This window comes from Ceratotherium simum, chromosome X (genome assembly GCF_057802395.1).
Source record: "Ceratotherium simum simum isolate JZ-2026a chromosome X, ASM5780239v1, whole genome shotgun sequence".
Classification (NCBI taxonomy): Eukaryota; Metazoa; Chordata; class Mammalia; order Perissodactyla; family Rhinocerotidae; genus Ceratotherium; species Ceratotherium simum.
In genome coordinates this window covers 73,041,567-73,059,310 of record NC_141940.1, presented here as the reverse complement: position 1 = coordinate 73,059,310, position 17,744 = coordinate 73,041,567, and the positions used below count along the sequence as shown (strand labels likewise).

General features: G+C 41.3%; 1 protein-coding gene and 1 pseudogene across 3 annotated transcripts in view; one reads left to right on the top strand and one right to left on the bottom strand.

Annotated features, from left to right (window-relative positions):
- Nucleotides 1-11,430: 11,430 nt before the first annotated feature.
- Nucleotides 11,431-13,047, bottom strand: LOC101402133 (suppressor of cytokine signaling 6-like; annotated as a pseudogene).
- Nucleotides 13,048-15,503: 2,456 nt separating this feature from the next.
- The window catches only part of OGT (O-linked N-acetylglucosamine (GlcNAc) transferase), a 33,249-nt gene continuing 31,008 nt past the window's right edge, over nt 15,504-17,744 (top strand). For 2 of the 3 annotated variants that reach the window (XM_087426510.1, XM_087426509.1), the window contains exons 1-2: nt 15,504-15,624; nt 15,721-15,766. In XM_087426510.1, coding sequence (XP_087282636.1) covers nt 15,730-15,766 — 37 coding nt within the window. In that variant the 5' untranslated portion in view covers nt 15,504-15,624; nt 15,721-15,729. Of the gene's footprint in view, nt 15,767-17,744 lie in introns of all 3 variants that reach the window. The other variant, XM_004439842.3, reaches the window with a different exon arrangement.

The following is a 17,744-nucleotide window of genomic DNA, read 5'->3' as shown; positions in this document are numbered from 1 at the left end:
AAAATGTCACATATTGTATGATTCCATTTTTATTAAATATCCAGAATAGATAAATACATAGAGACGGAAAGCATATTAGTGATTGCAAGGGGCTGGGGGGGAGGGAGGAATGGGAAGTGACTACTTAATGGGTGGGGGTTTTCCATTGGGGTGATGAAAATGTTTTGGAACTAGATAGAGGTTATGTGAATATACAACATTGAATATACTATATGCCACTGAATTGTGCACTTTAAAATGGTTAACTTTATGTTATGTCAATTTTACCTCAATTAACAAAAGGGAGTGTACAAAGTGCATAGAGGAACCACTAACTGCTTTAGGAGTCCAGAAGATAGGAGGATGAGAAGGTCTAAAGAAATTTTGATAGAAGTGATGTTTGAATTGAGTTGAGTCAATAAATTTATGAATCAATTATCAAATATTTATTGTGTGCATACTAAACACCAGGCACTAGAGCAGGCATTGAGGAGATTATACATATATGAATTCAGATCTCATTTGCCCCTCAGAGAGCTCTGGGGGAGACAGATACCATAATAGGCAATTGCAGTGCTTTGTGGTAAGCGCAGTGATAGATGTATGCAAAAGGTATTGTGGAAATAAGGAGGAGAGTCACCCATCACAGCCTGGGTTGTTTGAAAGAACGAGCAGGAAGTGGCCAAGTGAAGAGGGGGAAGAAAGTTCATTGGAGTAAGAGGGAACAGCACAAGCAAAGGCATGGAGCCAAGAGATAGAAGATGTGTGTGTGTGTGTGTGTGCGCGCACGCGCAAGTGCGAGCATAGGGAGTAATTGCAAGTGGTTTCATGTTGTAATAGCAAAAATTTTCAAAATAGGAAGTGGCAAGTAATGAGGTTTAAACCAAGTGAATGACGGTCAGGCTTATGTTTTAGATAAATTGCTCTGTTAACAGTGTGGAGGCTAGGATTGGAAAGGGACAAGACCAGAGGCAGGGGGACTAATTAGGAGGCTGTTGCAGAAATCCAGATGAAAAATTATCTGGGCCTGAACCAGGGAAGTGGTAACTGGGGTAAAGGGGAAGGGTCAGAATCAAGAAATGCTTAGCAGATAAAATTAACAGGACCCGAGGATTGATTGGATGTTGGTGGTGAGGGAGAGTCAAGGATTACTCCAGGTTCCTGTTTTGTGTGATGGGGTGGGTATTCGTCAGAGATATTAGTTGAGAGCAACAGAGGCTGACTCTAGTTAACTAAACTGAGAAAGCATTTTTTAAAAAGGATATCGAGGAGCTCCCAAATTGTTGGGAGGGCTAGAGGATGAGGTTGGAAGCTGAGCTTCCAGGAACAATGCCCCGAACCATTGAAGAAGTGGCTGGATGATACAGGTGCCCCAACCCAGAGCACAAGAGGAAGGTGCTACCGCTGCTGCTGCAAGAAGTCAACCTTGAAAACACTGGAAATTCCCTGAGAGGAAGAAAGGGAAGCTCCACTTAGAGCTGGGTTCGTCTTGTCGCTCAGTTCCAAATCAGTCTCATGCAGATGTTTCTGATTGGAGGAGCCTAAGTCCCGTGACTCTGTCCTAGCTACAAGAGAGGCTGGCAAATATTTCTGACTCTTACATGAAGGAGGCAGAGCTCATAACATGGAAATTCTTCCATATATAGAAAGGCTATTCAAATAATGAGAGCAGCCACAAGTATGACACAGATGGTGCTGCTATCAACTAATGTAGAGAACACAAGAATTTGGGGGTGGGGATGAGGAGTTCCATTCTGAACACGTGGAGTTTGAGGTGTCTGAACATTCAGATATAGATGTTTAGCAGGTGGTGGGATATTTGAAGTTCTTAGCATACAGGTAGCAGTTAAAACAACACAAGTGGGTGGGGTGGCCCAGGGAGAGCATGTAGAGTGAGATGAGAAGACAGAAGAGAGAGTCCTGGTGTGGGAAATAAAACTTGCCTGGATTTTTCAGTGCCCCTGTAAAAAGCCCTAGCCACCTGAGATATAGGGATGTATACAATATAAAGATAGAGAATGTTTGCTTTCACTTCCCCTAGACACATTTCACTTTTCACATACCATGAGGATGATAGCTCTAGCCATTTGTCTAGCTAAATGCTTGGATCCAAATGGATAATACAACTTCTCTTATCTCTCCAAGAGATCCGAATGGTTACAGCCAGGACTAGGTCCCCAGATGAAGCTCCCAAGGTGCCAGGAAGACTGCAGCACTATTTCCCTAGGTATTAACACCTTAAAAAGGGTGTTAATTAACACCTTGAAAAAAAAGGGATGAAGCCCATACCCTTGAGACATCTCTAGGCTGTAAAAGCTGGAGACACGGGGCTTATCTGGCCCTTGGAAAGACACGTTAACATTACGAAAGGTTAGTGTAAGAATCAGGAGTCTTTCCAACCCATCTCCAAGGAGCAAAGGCTTTTCCCTCTCCTTTCGGAAGGGAGCAGGATGGCTGTCTCTCCCCTATGTATAAATGGAGAATATCTGTTGTTTTCCATCCCTCATCTATGGAGTGAAACCTGCCATTCACATAGAAAGTTTCCATCAGTTCTCATCCTGTCACTTTGGGTCTGGGCGTGGGGGACCGACGTAGCAATGTTACTCTGGCTGTTGATCTGGTTGTATTAATAAAAAATGCTTTTCCCTGATCCAGGTGCCTCATGTTTCTTTAGAATTCATACATATAAAGTACATAACTGTGCAAGTGGGGTAACATCTCAGACCCTTCACAGTTCTTGACAAAACATTGAGGAACATTAACATTTAGGTGATGGAAGGAGGAAGAAATAAAAAGAAGAGAACAAACAGGAATGATCAGAGAAGTACAGAATAACCAGGAAACTGAATTAATTCAATGTGATGGAAACCTAGGAACAAGAACGTTTCAAGGAAGAGGCAATTGTCAGCAGTGTCAAAAGCATAGAGAAGTCCGGTAACATCAAGGCTGAAAAGTAGCTATTGGCTTTGGCAGTTTGGAGGTCACTGGTGACTTTTGCCAAAAGAAATTTCAATAGAAACATTTTTTCAGTAGGATGAAGCATGAATAGATTTGAGGAAGTAGAGACAGCAAATGTAGACTACTATTATTTGGAGAAGCTTAAGCTGAGAAGGTAAGGAGAGAAATTGGCACCTGATGAAGATTTAGGGTCAAGGGAGAGGTTTTTGTGTGTGTGTGTGTGTGTGTGAGGAAGATCAGCCCTGAGCTAACATCCGATGCCAATCCTCCTCTTTTTTGCTGAGGAAGATTGGCCCTGGGCTAACATCCGTGCCCATCTTCCTCTACTTTATATGGGACGCCGCCACAGCATGGCCTGACAAGCGGTGCAACCATGCACGCCCAGGATCCCAACCTGCGAACCCTGGGCTGCCCGAAGCAGAGCACACGCACTTGACCGCTGCACCACCGGGCCAGCCCTGAGAGAGTTTTTTTTTTTTTTAACTGGGAGAGACCTGAACATATTTAAGGCTGAGGAAGAGGCACCACAGATTGCAATCAGAGAGAGAAGAGATAATTGATGAAGCGAGATTCTGCAAGAGATTGAAAAAGATGGCACTTCAGGCACAAGTGGATGGGTAGACCTTGAAAAGGAAGATGGAATGATGATAAGGATGGGTGTGAATGTAGTGTTGTTTGTAGAAGAGATTCAACTGAGGCTGAAGACCATGGATTTATAGTGGCACTCATTTGTATGGTTTTGTGGATTTTCTCTAGCAGGGTGCAAACACCCAAGTCAAGGAGGGGAGAAGGGCGGCTTGTAGTACCAACCCAAGGTGAGAGGTTTGTGGGCTGGTTTGGCAGAGAGGAATGCATAGGGAATTGAGGGTGCTGGTGAGAGAGCAGTTCAGGTCATCAAGCATGGGGTTAAGAAAGGTTGGGAAGAGAAGGAAAAGAGGCCAGGAGAGACTGACAGACTGGGAGAAAATGGAGGGCTCAAAGGGCTAAAGAGGTCCATATGAGGGAAAAGAACAAGTGTCATGTGGATGAAGGCCTGAGGGAGCAGGTAGGAGAGGAGATTGTGGCCAAAATGGAATACCAGAGGGATAAATGTCAGAGGTGAGCAACTCGGGACCACAGTAAAGTTCAAGATGTGGTGCTTTGGGTGTAGGTGGCTGAAGTGGAATGGAGAAGGTAATTGAGAGAGTCAAAGGACCGAGAGGTTGTTAGTTGCGTCATCTCCATGGACAATGAGATCCCCTAGTATGAGCACCAGGAATTAGGGTGGAGAAGGAGATCATGGGCCAGGTGCCAGCATTTTTACTTAAGGAGGGGAGAGTGAAGGATATATAAGAATTTTTTAGGCAGACTGGGATGGAGAGGATGGCCATTCTAGATAGAGAGAGAAGATTGGGAAAAGGCATGGTTGGAAGTGTGAAACAGCCTAATCTTTTCAGGGAACTGTAAGCAGTATGAGCATGAGGACAGGGATGTGACAGCAGATGAGGCTCCATCAGCAGGCAGAGCTGACACATGATGCACAGCCACTGAGGAGTTTGAAGTAGAGTATTTGTGCTTCATTCTGATTTGTATTTTAGATTTTCTAAGGTGACATGTGGAAAATGAGAGTCAGGTAGGGCTAGAGACCAGTTCGAGGGCTGTGGCGATCACCCAGGCCAATGTGGAGGAGTGGCACTGGCAGTGGAGGTGGAAGATGAATTCCAGAGCTATTTTGATATCACACGTATGTCCTTGCAGCTCTACACCCTTTCACCTATTTCCAGCCTGCAATATGAAGCCTGGTTGGTTTATCATTTCAGTTCATGCTTTTATGGCCCAGCTTTTCACCCCAGAAGCAGCTGTCAGGATCTTTGAGAATGGGATCCTTTTTTTTTTTTTTTTTTTTTTTTTTGGTGAGGAAGATCAGCCCTGAGCTAACATCCATGCCAATCCTCCTCTTTTTGCTGAGGAAACCGGCCCTGAGCTAACATCTATCGCCAATCCTCCTTTTTTCTTTCCCCAAAGCCCCAGTAGGTGGTTGTATGTCATAGTTGCACATCCTTCTAGTTGCTGTATGTGGGATGCCGCCTCAGCATGCCCGGAGAAGCGGTGTGTCGGTGCGCGCCCGGGATCCGAACCCGGGCCACCAGTAGCGGAGTGTGAGCACTTAACCGCTAAGCCATGGGGCCGGCCCCGAGAATGGGATCCTTAACACGAATATCTCCACTTTACCTACCGTATAGGGCAGGGGATGCAATTATCAAAAGCTTTTGGTCTCAGATAATTTCCTTTTCTTTACTTGCCTTTGTTTCCCTCTACCAAGTCTTCGGTTAGTCTGAGCCAAGAATTTGATATCTTGAACATTACGGGATCAGACTGCTTCACTCTTTTTCAGTGCTCCATTGCCTGGAGGGACATGTGTGGCAAACTGAAAGGGCTAATACAGTATATGAAAGTTGAACTTAGTATGTGAAAGTGTCTGACAGGCCCCAGTTAGCACTCTCCCTCCTTTTTCAGGGTTACTCTGCCATTTGTGGTAGGCGGAATTCTAACATGGTCCCCAAGATTCTTGGCCCCCTGGTGAATACACACCTTCTCCCAGTTAACTGGTCAAAAACTAGGCAGCACTGCTGTGAAGGGATTGTGCAGATGTAATTAAGATCCCAAATCAACTAACCTTAAGAAATAGAGATTATCCTAAGTGAGCTACCTAATCAGGCGAGCTCTTAAAAGGGTTAGGGCTTGGGGGCCAGCCCTGTGGCTTAGTGGTTAAGTACGTGCGCTCTGCTACTGGCAGCCTGGGTTCAGATCCCAGGCGCACACTGATGCACCGTTTCTCAGGCCATGCTGAGGCAGCGTCCCACATACAGCAACTGGAAGGATGGGCAACTATGACATACAACTATCTACTGGGGCCTTGGGGAGAAAAAGGGAAAAAAAAAAAAAAAAGAGGAGGACTGGCAATAGATGTTAGCTCAGGGCCGGTCTTCCTCAGCAAAAAAAGAAGAGGATTGGCATGGATGTTAGCTCAGGGCTGATCTTCCTCACAAAAAAAAAAAAAAAGGGATAGGGCTCTTCAGTCACAAAAAGCCAGATACCGTTTGATTCTATCTATATGGGGTATCTAAAGTAGTCAAGTTCATAGAAACAGAAAGTAGAATGGTGGTTGCCAGGGGCTGGAGGAGGGGAAATGGGCAGTTGTTTAATGAATATAGTTTCAGTTTTGCAAGATGAAAAAGTTCTGGATAGAACTGTTGCACAACAATGTGAATATACTTAACAATTCTGAATTGAACACTTAAAAATGGTTAAGATGGTAAATTTTATGTTTTATGTGTTTTTTAATCACAATTTTGTAAAAGTGGGAGGGACTAGGCTCTTTCTGGTGAGAATCAAAGTGTGAGAGGAAATTGACACGAGGGAGATTCTCCATTGCTAACTTTGAAGATGGAGGGGGCCACGTGGCAAGGAATGTGGGTTGCCTCTAAGAGCTGAGAGTGGCCTCCAGCTGACTGCCATCAAGGATATGGGAACCTCAGTCCTGTGACCACAAGGAACTAAATCCTGCCACCACCACAGGAATTTGGAAGAGGACTCGAAGCCTCAGATGAGTTTGCAGCCTGGCTGACACCTTCATTGCAGCCTGTGAGACCCTCAGCAGAGGACCCAGTTAACCTGTGCCTGGGTTTCTGATCCATGGGAACTGTGAGAAAATAAATGTGTGTTTTTTGTTTCTTTGTGTGTGTATGTGTTTTTAAATGAAATTTCTATTTATACACTGTATCTAGAAGCAGATACATAAATTCTTACACAATTTATTTCCAGAAATGTGCAAGAAATTACTATTATTTGTTTGCAAGCCAAACCACATATTACAATTAATGGACTTGGGATGATTCATTCCGTGGAGTTCTAAGTACAAATGGTACACACCTGATTTGAAACAAACAGAAATAGTATAACCTACAGCAGTCTGGACTGAAAGTATTAATTTCATGACACTCCAATATGACTATAAAATTTCTTTAACCCAATATGTATACTTACTACAAAATTCTATAAGAATTTTTCATCATCTCTAGATACAGAGTTTGTAACACTTTTCAGAAATAGCAACTACACATTTTGCCATAATTGATTAATAAAAAGGATGTTTATTAAAAAAATCTTCTTTACAGCATTAAAAAAGTATTAAAAGAAACGAAATTTGTGACTACTAGTGTACCAACACTTTATTTTAGAAATTTAAAATTATTTGTGGAACTGGCAATTGTTCCTAATTAGACTATTCAACAAAACTGTCTATTGCTGGTAGTATGATTTCATTTTCAAATTAAGAATTCACATTTGATGAAAAGCCATTAAGATTTAAATATGTATATGAAATATATATTTGGAATCATTCATAAAGCAATAAGTCTCATATATAATGTAAAATGTACAATAATTAAAATTGCAATTTCTGAAGGCATTTTAAAGAAAATGTTTATGCACCCCTGTGTTCATTGCAGCGTTATTCACAATAGCCAAGACTTGGAAGCAACCTAAGTGCCCATCAAGGGACGAATGGATAAAGAAGCTGTGGTATATATACACAATGGAATACTACTCAGCCATAAGAAACGATGAAATCCAGCCATTTGTGACAACATGGATGGACATTGAGGGTATAATGCAAAGTGAAATAAGTCAGAGGGAGAAGGTCAAATACCGTATGATTTCCTTCATTAAGTAGTAGATAATAACAACAATAAACAAACACATAGGGACAGAGATTGGATTGGTGGTTACCACAGGGAAGGGGAGGGAGGAGGGTGAAAGGGATAATTCGGTACATGTGTGTGGTGATGGGTTGTAATTAGTATTTTGGTGGTGAACGTGATGTAGTCCATGCAGAAATAGAAGTACAATGATGTACACCTGAAATTTTTACAATGTTATAAACCAATGTTACTGCAATAAACAAAAAATTTAAAAAAAAAATAAAGAAAATGTTTAGACTTGCAGCATTAGCAGAGTCATTGCATATAACCTATTTAAGATTTTAGCAGCTTTTATCCTGTTTCAATAACACTGGCTCAGAAATTATAATGTATACTTTATAGTTTATTTCATATTATGATTTGGCCTTTTGGCACATGATTTTTTTCAAGAGCAAGATGGTTGCCCTATGTAGCTGGTTTCCTTAAAAACTATTGTTAGTTCTATGATCGTTTCCTGTGATAAATATTTTGACCTTCTAAACTTTCAGATTATTGCACCAAGTAGAAAGAGAACAGTTTTTCTTAGACAGACTGAGAGCGAGACAGAGAGAGAGACACCAAGAGAGAAATTTTCCAAATTCTTTCCGTAGCTTTCTTACTATTTGTAAAAACGCATAATAGTGTCCTAATAAGCTTGACAGTAGCTCTGGCCTCCGTCATGTTTTGTGATGAAACATTTAACAAAAAACAATTTGATCCATTTATTATAGCAAATGGATACAGCTTTCCTGTTTTCTTTGCTTTTTTTGCCTTGAGCTCAGATTTTTAGAAGCACATATTTGAAAATCAAATACAGGTTTTCCCATATGTTATTTAGGTTACCATTCAATAGCTTCCAAAAATATAATCAAAATGTACGCAGACCGAAGTAGATGATGAAATTTTCTCTCTTTTTTTCCCTTCCATTTTAACCAGACTGTTTGAGTATCGTATAAAGCTAGCCTTTCACATTATGTTGTGCTACCTATGTCAAATGGCTCTCTCCATATACAAAAGCAGAAAATATTGCAACGCCTCTTTCTGTTTATAATTTAACTAATTTCTTGGCAAATATTTTTATTTTTATCGATATACTATGAGAACCTAACAATTTCAGATTGTATTATAACAGGGCATATTTCTTTAAAGTATTTTATATTATGGATATACAAAGGCACATCAAAATTGGCTCTCTGAATAGAACAGCATTAATATTTGCCCTCTAAAAGAACACAAAATAAAAATTTTAAAACATTTAGATGAAAATCAGAATAATCTTAACTTGACGCTAAATAGCTAGATCTTATGCACAAGGATCTAGATCTTACGTACATGGGTCCTAGAGCAAATGAAGGCTGAACTATCGCTGGAGGCGAAAATGATAAAACTGAGGCTGTCCTGCTTTGGGTCCTCACAAGAAGGCAGACTCTTTGGGAAAGACAATAATGTTGGGAAAAGTAGAAGGCAGCAGGAAAAGAGGAAGACCAAATATGAGATGGACTGACTCCATAATGAAGCCATGGGCATGAGTCCACAGAAGCTGAGTAGGGCTGTGGAGGACAGGACATTGTGGACATCACTCATTTATAGGGTCGCCAGGAGTTGGGGCCGACTTGACGGCACGTAACAACAACAATGCACATGGTATCACATGAGGAAAAGGTGGGGAACAAGCTATGCACACATGATGAAATGGGGTTTACAGCAGTCCAAAGACCTCTGTGTACCATGATTTCACCAATAGTACATGTAAGTGCTTCCAGAAATATGAAGAAGTCATTTCAACCGTTATTAATATACAGTGGCTCTCTGAAAATACCTACCATCTAATATAGATGCACAAGGACTTTTAGCTCACTCTAGATATATTTTAAATTGTTTAAAAAATAAATAGACTTGTAAAAGAGTAGTTTAAATGTTTTATTAATTTGATAACAGGTTTACAACTCTGTAATAATTCTTAATCCAAATAGCTTATAGTGAACACTTATATTATTACAATATTCTCCATATTTCATCTTATTAGGTGAAAACATCAGAAAATGAAAGAGGAGTCTCCATACCAAGGTACAACCAACGTTTCACCAAAATTAAGTACATTTTCCCCTTTAAGTCAAAATACATAGTACCATGATATTATGGTTTTGTGCCTTTTCTTGGTAATATCTCAATTCTGACCTTAAAAAACAAGTAGAGAAAAAAGTAGGGGTACAGATACGTCTGAATGACAAAGCCATTAAGTCTGACTTAAGATTTTTACCCTTGTGTTTAAATGAGAGCAGAGAAAACTAAGTGACAAAAGAAACTTCTTGAATTACATGTTTCATCTTAGATAGAAACATTTTTCTTTGAAGCTGTGTAACTGGAAACATTTTCTGGACAAGGCAATCTCAAAACACTACATTATAACATTGTGCAATGAATCAACACTCTGCATTTCAAAATAACTAAAAAATATTAGGGATAAACATCCCCATGACTACTGAATCAGAGGTCAAATGATTAATGATTGCAAATTACTCGAGACTTAGCTGAATTAAAGAGAAAGAAACAAACAAAAACTTTTTTTTAAATGGCAGTATATGGTAGGCAATAAGACTTCCATGTATCTGATATGGTTTTAATATTTTCCTTACATAATGCTTCACAATTTCCACATTTTTTCAACTAGAGTCTTGGGGGGGCAGGGGTCAAATCTAGCACATTTTACTAGTGACCACATTAAAGATAAATATAAATCCAACTGCAAAACAATGTTTTCTTTTTTGCTAAATCAATTCAAAACTTTATAGAAACCTTAATGTTGCAAGAGCATTGACAATCCATTTATTAAAATTAGTTGTACAATCATGTTCTACCCAATAAAATGTTGACTAAGCTGAAGAAACTGAGATACAATGTTTGCCAAAGGAAAGTACTACAGATAACACAAAAAATTATCATAGGAATCTAAGATCATGTAATATTTCTTTAATAATAGTTCTAGTTCCATAGGTCTTTATATGTTATGCCAATTTGTATCAGAGTCTAGACAGAAAAGGCAACAATTTCTAAATTGGTGGCATATACTTCTTTAAGATTTTTTGATGTAAGGCCATTAAAAAAATCTACAAACCACTAAATGAAAGTGAAGGCAACAGAAAAATTCAACTTTTCACAATGAAAAAATTAGCACAATCTTAAAAATAATTTAGAAAATGGTGTTGTAAAAGATATGTTGCAGACCTGCATTCTATTACCCAAGAGTATGTCAATTCATAATTCTTTCTAAAGTATGAGATTAAAACGAATTTTCAGTGTATATGTAAATTCTGCATTTTATCACATGGGTATGTTTCTTCAACACTATCTTCTGAAAATAGGTCATTTAAAGAGAACGATTTTTATTCTAAAAGTTTCATTCAACTTTACTTTGGATTGGATACACATGAAGTGTGCCCTCAATGCATAAAAATCACAGTGGATAGCAGCAAAGGACTTGGGGAGGTATGGATGAAGGAGAATCTGATAATTCACATTGTGATTATTTTGCACATGATACAAGATATTCACACTTCTAAAACCTCAAGACTTTCTTTTTTAAAGAACCAAAAATAAACTCAAGACACCTTGCTGACACTTCCCTACCCCTAAACAAATTGATTACTTTTTTCACCTAAAACTGAACCAGCTATGGCAGCAAAAGATTTTGATAGCAATGAAAGTTTGTAAACTATATTTCAATCTCTTTTTCTTGAACTGAAAGTGCAAGATACAGGGTTCTCCTAGTCTTTCAGTAATGCTTCTCCTGTCAATAATCTATTTTGTTTGGCAAAGGCAGTTTTTGAAATAAGTCTATTGGTATACTGACATAAAACAAAACGACACAGGTCTTGCAAAAGAACGCCACCTACACAAATTGTGATACTCGATTGGTCAGTCTGACAGGGTAAATTGCAGATCCAGGCAATTTGACAGGGTAAATTGCAGATCCAACTTTGAATAACAAAAAGCTCCATTTTCAGAGTCTTTGGTTGAATGTTTAATTAGATCACCAAATTGTCCACCCACATCTGGCTGTTCATAAAAGCAAAACCTACCATTAGAGTGCTCAATTCTAGTGTGAAGTGTTTTACCATGGGAGGGAAAGCTCAAGCTTAAACTATAACTGTCATTAGAACTATCCTGAACAAGAAAAGAACCATCTGGAACATTTACTAGATTCCCTTCACCCTCTGAGCATGTAATTGGTCCCCAGTACCATCCTTATTCCGCAAGTTTTTTCAGCTCCTCTGTAAGGCTTGTTACAACCATAAGACCACTACTTTCCATTGAATCATAAACTCTTGCAACCTCAGGAGCAGAGTCAGGATCGAAATTCAAATAATAGCGCATACTTTCAGACACATGGACATCTGTGCCGGTGAGTCCACTGCAGTTCGTTTGCATTTGATAATTCTGCATTAGAGGTAGCAATGGTGAACGTGGAGGGACATCATCACGACTCGCTCTTGGGCTTTGCAATGCGACGCCTGTGGTGCCAATGAACAAGCCATTCACAGACTGATCCACAAAGATCTCTGGGGCAACGACTATGTCCTGGCCTACTTGATTTTCATTTTTGGAGAAAGAGTTCCCTCCCACTTCAGAAAGTACTGCAGAAACTTCCATGGGAGAGGAACTGTCCAGACAATAGCTAGGCGATCCTTCTAAAGGATGCATCCCCTCAGCTACAGGCACAGAATACCAAATGCAGTCTTGAGGCATAAGTCCAATAACTACAGGCATGTGTTCATTGAGGTGAAGATGCAAGTCTCCATTTTGAGATTCTGAACTCTTCAATGAGTTATTTTGTTCTTAGCACGCAGTTTCAGGCTGAAGACTGAAAATCTTTTTGAACATTATTCCGTGCTGGACTTGGATTGGAAGAATAAACCTAGGCTTTGACTCTCACCTCCTCCATCTTGATACACATATCCTCAGCGTTTGTAAGTCAAGAGGTCAAGGGGTAGGACTATAGGGATGATTGCCAAGGGAAGTGGATCTTATTGGTCTTTGAGCTCTCACATCCTTAAAGACTATTATTGGTGCTGAGGAGAGGAAAACGTATCCTCTGGCAGAGCTCCTGGAGGGTGGGCTACCCTTGCCTTTCAGCTTTTGTTCTGCAGAAAGCCGCCTTTTTAATGTACCCATTAGGCTTCCCTCTTAATCTATTTTTTCCACCTTTTTCATCTTCACTGTTGATATCACAGCTGGCCATATCTTTACCATAGCAGCTACCAAATAAGGAATCACGTTTTCCAAACTCACTGGCTAGTGATTGTTGTCATACTACCCTGAAATCAGTTTCTCCTTTACTTTTATTCAGGTTCAAAGATTTCTGGAAGGTTTTAAGACTAATTTTCTTCATTATGACTGGTTACCTAACCCAGGGGGCTCAATTTCTCTCTGGAATATTATCCCCAAACATCTGGAGAGCCTGCGGGGCTACATCTCTGTATTTTTCCAGCTTCCTTGAGCCTTTGGAGCCATTTTCCAGCGGCAGAGTGGCGGTGGCGGCCAGAGCGTGTCTCCCGCTCCCTCGCCCAGCGCTAGCGCCGCTGGTGCGAAATGTGTGTTGTTTTCAGCCGCTCAATTTGTGGTAACTTGTTACAAAGTAACAGAAAACGAAGACACCGTTAGTGGTGTTATTAGGATGGCAAAGTTTGGAATTGGGATTGAAGTGTGGCTGATTTATTTCAGATGATTCTGAATTTAGAATTGCTGCACATAAAAGGGAGAAAAAAAATAACCAGAAATCAGCGTTCAAGAGAACACACAGAAGCACCTCCTTCGATGTCCAAGTCAGGCCTTCTTCGTCACCCTCCTCCAGCCTGAAGTGACTGTTCCCTCCCCAGATATTTATAGACAGTAATATATTTCATCACCTAAATACTACTCTTCTGTTTTATGCTCTGGTGGCTTTTTGTGTCTACCTAACTGGGCTTCAAGTTCCTTAAGGGAAAAGATCTTGTCTTGGTGACTTTTGTGTCCCCCACAGCGCTTTGCACTCTAGTAAATGTTACCTGACTGGCCAAAGAAGATGTGTTTGTCAGATGAGTAAGTCCCTCAAACTAAACCCTCCAGGTGCTATTTCTGGAAGGTACCTGGAGGGGGTTCTTGAGACTCCAACAGGGGTTTTTCTTTATTGAACCACTGTGAGCCCCACTATCCAGCTTTCCACCCAGCAAAATGTATCGTAACATCCTCTGACTCTTCTGTCAGGATAAGGAACCTTAGACCACAAGTATCAATGGGCCAAACAGCCTGCCTGACTGGGAAAACGACCTGGCATCTAACAACAAAAAGAGTTTTACTTAATTAGCTAGCATCCGCTAATCAGTAAGGCCTAAACATCTGCCAGTGGAATCTGAGAAGTCTGTTCTAAAAGTTGAAAAGCTGAGTTTACTCACCACAGATGGGGGCATTTGTGGGGGGGGGGGACTTTTACCAGTTAAATCAAATTAAGAGAATAGATTGGTGCCCAATTTCCAGGAGAGTTTGTAGAGTGAACTTGGTCTTTTTCACTGCATGTGACTCTTCATTATGAATGTGATGGAGGAAATTATCAATAGTATGAATTTTCTCTGTGCTCATATCCATAATGAACAGTTTGTGAACTGTCTCAAAGAAATTGAAGCAGAACTTGAGGACTTAGGTTTTTTTTTTTTAATGTAGTCAAATGACTAGGTAGTGGAAATGTTTTGAAGAAATTCACTGACTTGTTTTCTTAGATCAAGGACTTTTTGAAATAAAAAGGCTCTGAGAGATCCAACTTGTTGCCTCCATTGGTTTATAATAATTTCTTGCTGATGTGGCAAGCTACCCTAAATCTTTTTTGGAATAAGAGATGAGATGTAAATTAATACCAATGTGACAAAATGTCTGAATAGTGGATTTGAAACTGCAGGAGGATCATAAGAGCTCATTTCTTCAAGGAAGTGGAGGCAATTCAGCCTCCATCTAGATATGAGGTTTAAGTGAATTCATTTATTATTGTTGAACTGCTTTGAGCTAAACGAAATCACTGATTGTGATGATTTGCAAAGCTATGTGGTGGAAATGGAGTCACAACTCAGAAGAGTCATGGATCTTGATGAATATGAATCATCTTTAACATCTTTATGGCTGCCTTTGGAGTGCAAACTCTCAGCATGTTTCTGAGTTATGAAGCATTTGCCCTCATACTGTGAGCAGACCTATCCTGAATACCAAAATGATTTTGAAATTTCGGGCTATATGGCCACGATGTGAGATGTTTGGGTTCATTTGGCCCCGTGAAAGCATCAATCTTCTTTGTTAAAGTGCTTAAACCAATGGCTGGAGTCAGAATTAAGACGTGTTCAAATTGGGACCCTCCCCTATCGTTTTGAACAACAGTTCAGTCTTTGAAATATAACCATTTAAATTTACTTGCTCAGAATTGATCCATTAAACTTGTAACTATCCATTTTGGTACGAATAAAGTTGATTAAACTTTTTCAGATGCCTTTGGCATTTATATCAAAATCTTCACCACTGGCTAGCTAATAGACTAGACCACTTTGGCAAAAATGCATCCGTCACGTGTACGGGTTTCTTTTTAACCTTCCGCTTCACTAGTAAAAAACTTGGACGCTCCTCGCCCAGACAGTGCCCCAACCGCGAGCCCGGTTGACAGGGTTGCTCGCATGCGCTTTCGACAGAATCGTGTTTGTCGCAATGGGCCCCGCGCGGAAGGTTACAAAAGAGCTAGGGGCTTCGAGTACACTCATTTTGTGGGTAGAGCAGGTTACCGCGCTACTTCCGCGCCGGTACTAGATTGTAACAGAAAGTAGTTCCGGTCCGTGTTGTTTCGGCCGAGGAGCCGTCGCCGCCATTTCAAGACCGTGAGAGGTAGATGGACAACTAGAGTTCTAAGGTTCGAAGCCTGTAACTGCTGCCGCCGCTTAAGCCTGCCAAAACACTGGTACGGCTGCTGCCCTCCTCCTCCTACCTCTAGAAACATTCTTGCCAGTAGTGGCGGCAACAGGACTCAATTACCCCCCTCTTGTTTTCCCTCAAGAAGCTCCAGATGGCGTCTTCCGTGGGCAACGTGGCCGACAGCACAGGTACCGGTGTCCGTTCTACCTTAGCTGACGCCGCGTTGGGGTCTCGCGCCGTCCTCTACCTCTCCTCATTCCCTTCCTTCACCCTAGCCATCCCCATTACAGCAGTGGCATTGCGGAGCTTTTCGTTCTCTACCGGCGTCTGGTCGGGTTTTCCGCTGTCGTCCGCTCCTCAGACATTTCCTCTTGCTTGCTTGCTTTTGAATTCCATAAATTTTCCAGCTTTCTACTCTCTCGGGACGTTTCTACCCCACGTGCGCGCCTAGGATGTCTCGGAATGGACTGCAGTGGAATCCCTGTCCTTTCACTCGCCTTCTCAGCCGTTTTCCCCCTAATTCAGCTCATCGCCCCCTCCTCTTCCCCTGCCACATCCCCCTTTAGGCCTTTCTCCGTAGCTAGATTCGGTCCTTCGCTGTCAGTCTAGGGCGGGGGTGCCATTCCGATGGAAGCGTATCCTCACTGTGCATCACCCAAGGACGAGCAAAAGCTCCTCGGTGGGCTCTACGTAACCTCGAGAAGAGGGGATATTGAGAGCACCCCGCTGGGCAGCGCCTTTCGGGTGTTCCTTCGGTTGAGCGGCCCCGGTTTAGATTGGAAATTTCCAGGGGTTCCTTTCGCCATCGCCCAATTCCACTCGCTGCCCCCAGCCTGGATTTCCCACCCTGTGCTCCCTCCCTTCCCGGGGGAACCACACCCTTTCCTTCGTGAGGTTGCCAGCCCTGCAGTCCACTTCCTATCCTTGGGGAGAAGCCACCCTGGGGGCTTGGTGCTTTGGCGTTGACCACCCTGCCCGCCGAAGTCTCGCTTTGTGTTACTTTCTCCCTGTGTTCCTCCGCCGCCGCTTCTGGGTCTTCCATCCCCATTCCTTAGCTCAGTAGCTCTTTATTCATAGGGTGTGTATTTTTTGGTTTCCATCCCTGCTTGAAGAGTTTGTAAAGCAACTGGAGTGTAGCTGCACAAGTGCAAGGCGGTTGCCCTTTTAGACAATTCAGTCGACAGCATTTGGTACTAAAAATCAGAAAACAACCAAATTACAGGAGCGTCCTTCAGCTGCCTTTCCATATTGAGGCTATTTGGGGCGGGGGTGGGGGGTGGGGGTGGGATTGGGCTGCGGTTCTAAGGTTTCCCACGAGGTTATTTTTTTGTTGTCGTTGTTTCTCAGTTGAGATGTGTCAAGGGTTTTATTTATTGTTTTTGGACATTGTGCAGTAATAGGTGAATCTTCAATCGTATCTTATCCATGATTGTAGACAGTGGGATTAATAATTAGTCAGTGGTCGCCTCCCGCCCAGGGACTTTTAAAGATTTAAGATTCTGTACTAGCTTGCCCTTTTCTAGGTGTATTATTTTATTTGAGGAAGCTGTCATTTAAAGTGTTAAAATAGCGGATAAGCGGCTTTGAAAAGTTGATAAAATGTGTTAAAATAAGGAGCTAGGAAGTTCTAGAGACTTGTCTAAAATGTAATTTTGTAGTTTCTATTAGAGATAGAACCCCTCCCGGATTTGGATGCAAGTCTCTCTGCTCTTGTGTTAGTCAGCTGTGCATTCTGTCAGGAAATTTACTTTGCTTTCCTGAGTATACAGATCACTCGCCAGCTCTCATAATTGGGGAGCTAGGCTCAGATTTCAGTTTGTCACTGTGACCTTGGTAGGATTTAAGTAATTTGTACATGGTTTCCCATTCCAACCGTCTAGTGAAAGTGCTATGGCCAAATTCCCAGTAATGTATCATTGTTTAAGTATTTACAATTGAGACTTAGTTTGTTGTTGTTCTTTTTCCCCTCTCTGAGCTTTAACCATATCCTTTAAGTATCTGAATTAAGTTACTTACAGCAAAGTGTTTTCATTTATTATTCATTCTGTTGCACATTATCAAATGGTTTTATGTTTTAGCATTTTCCCGTTATTTTTTTTAAGTCATTGCAGTTGTAGGTAACTGCTTGGTTTATGTAGGGTTGTTTGCAATGTCTTAATCCTTTAG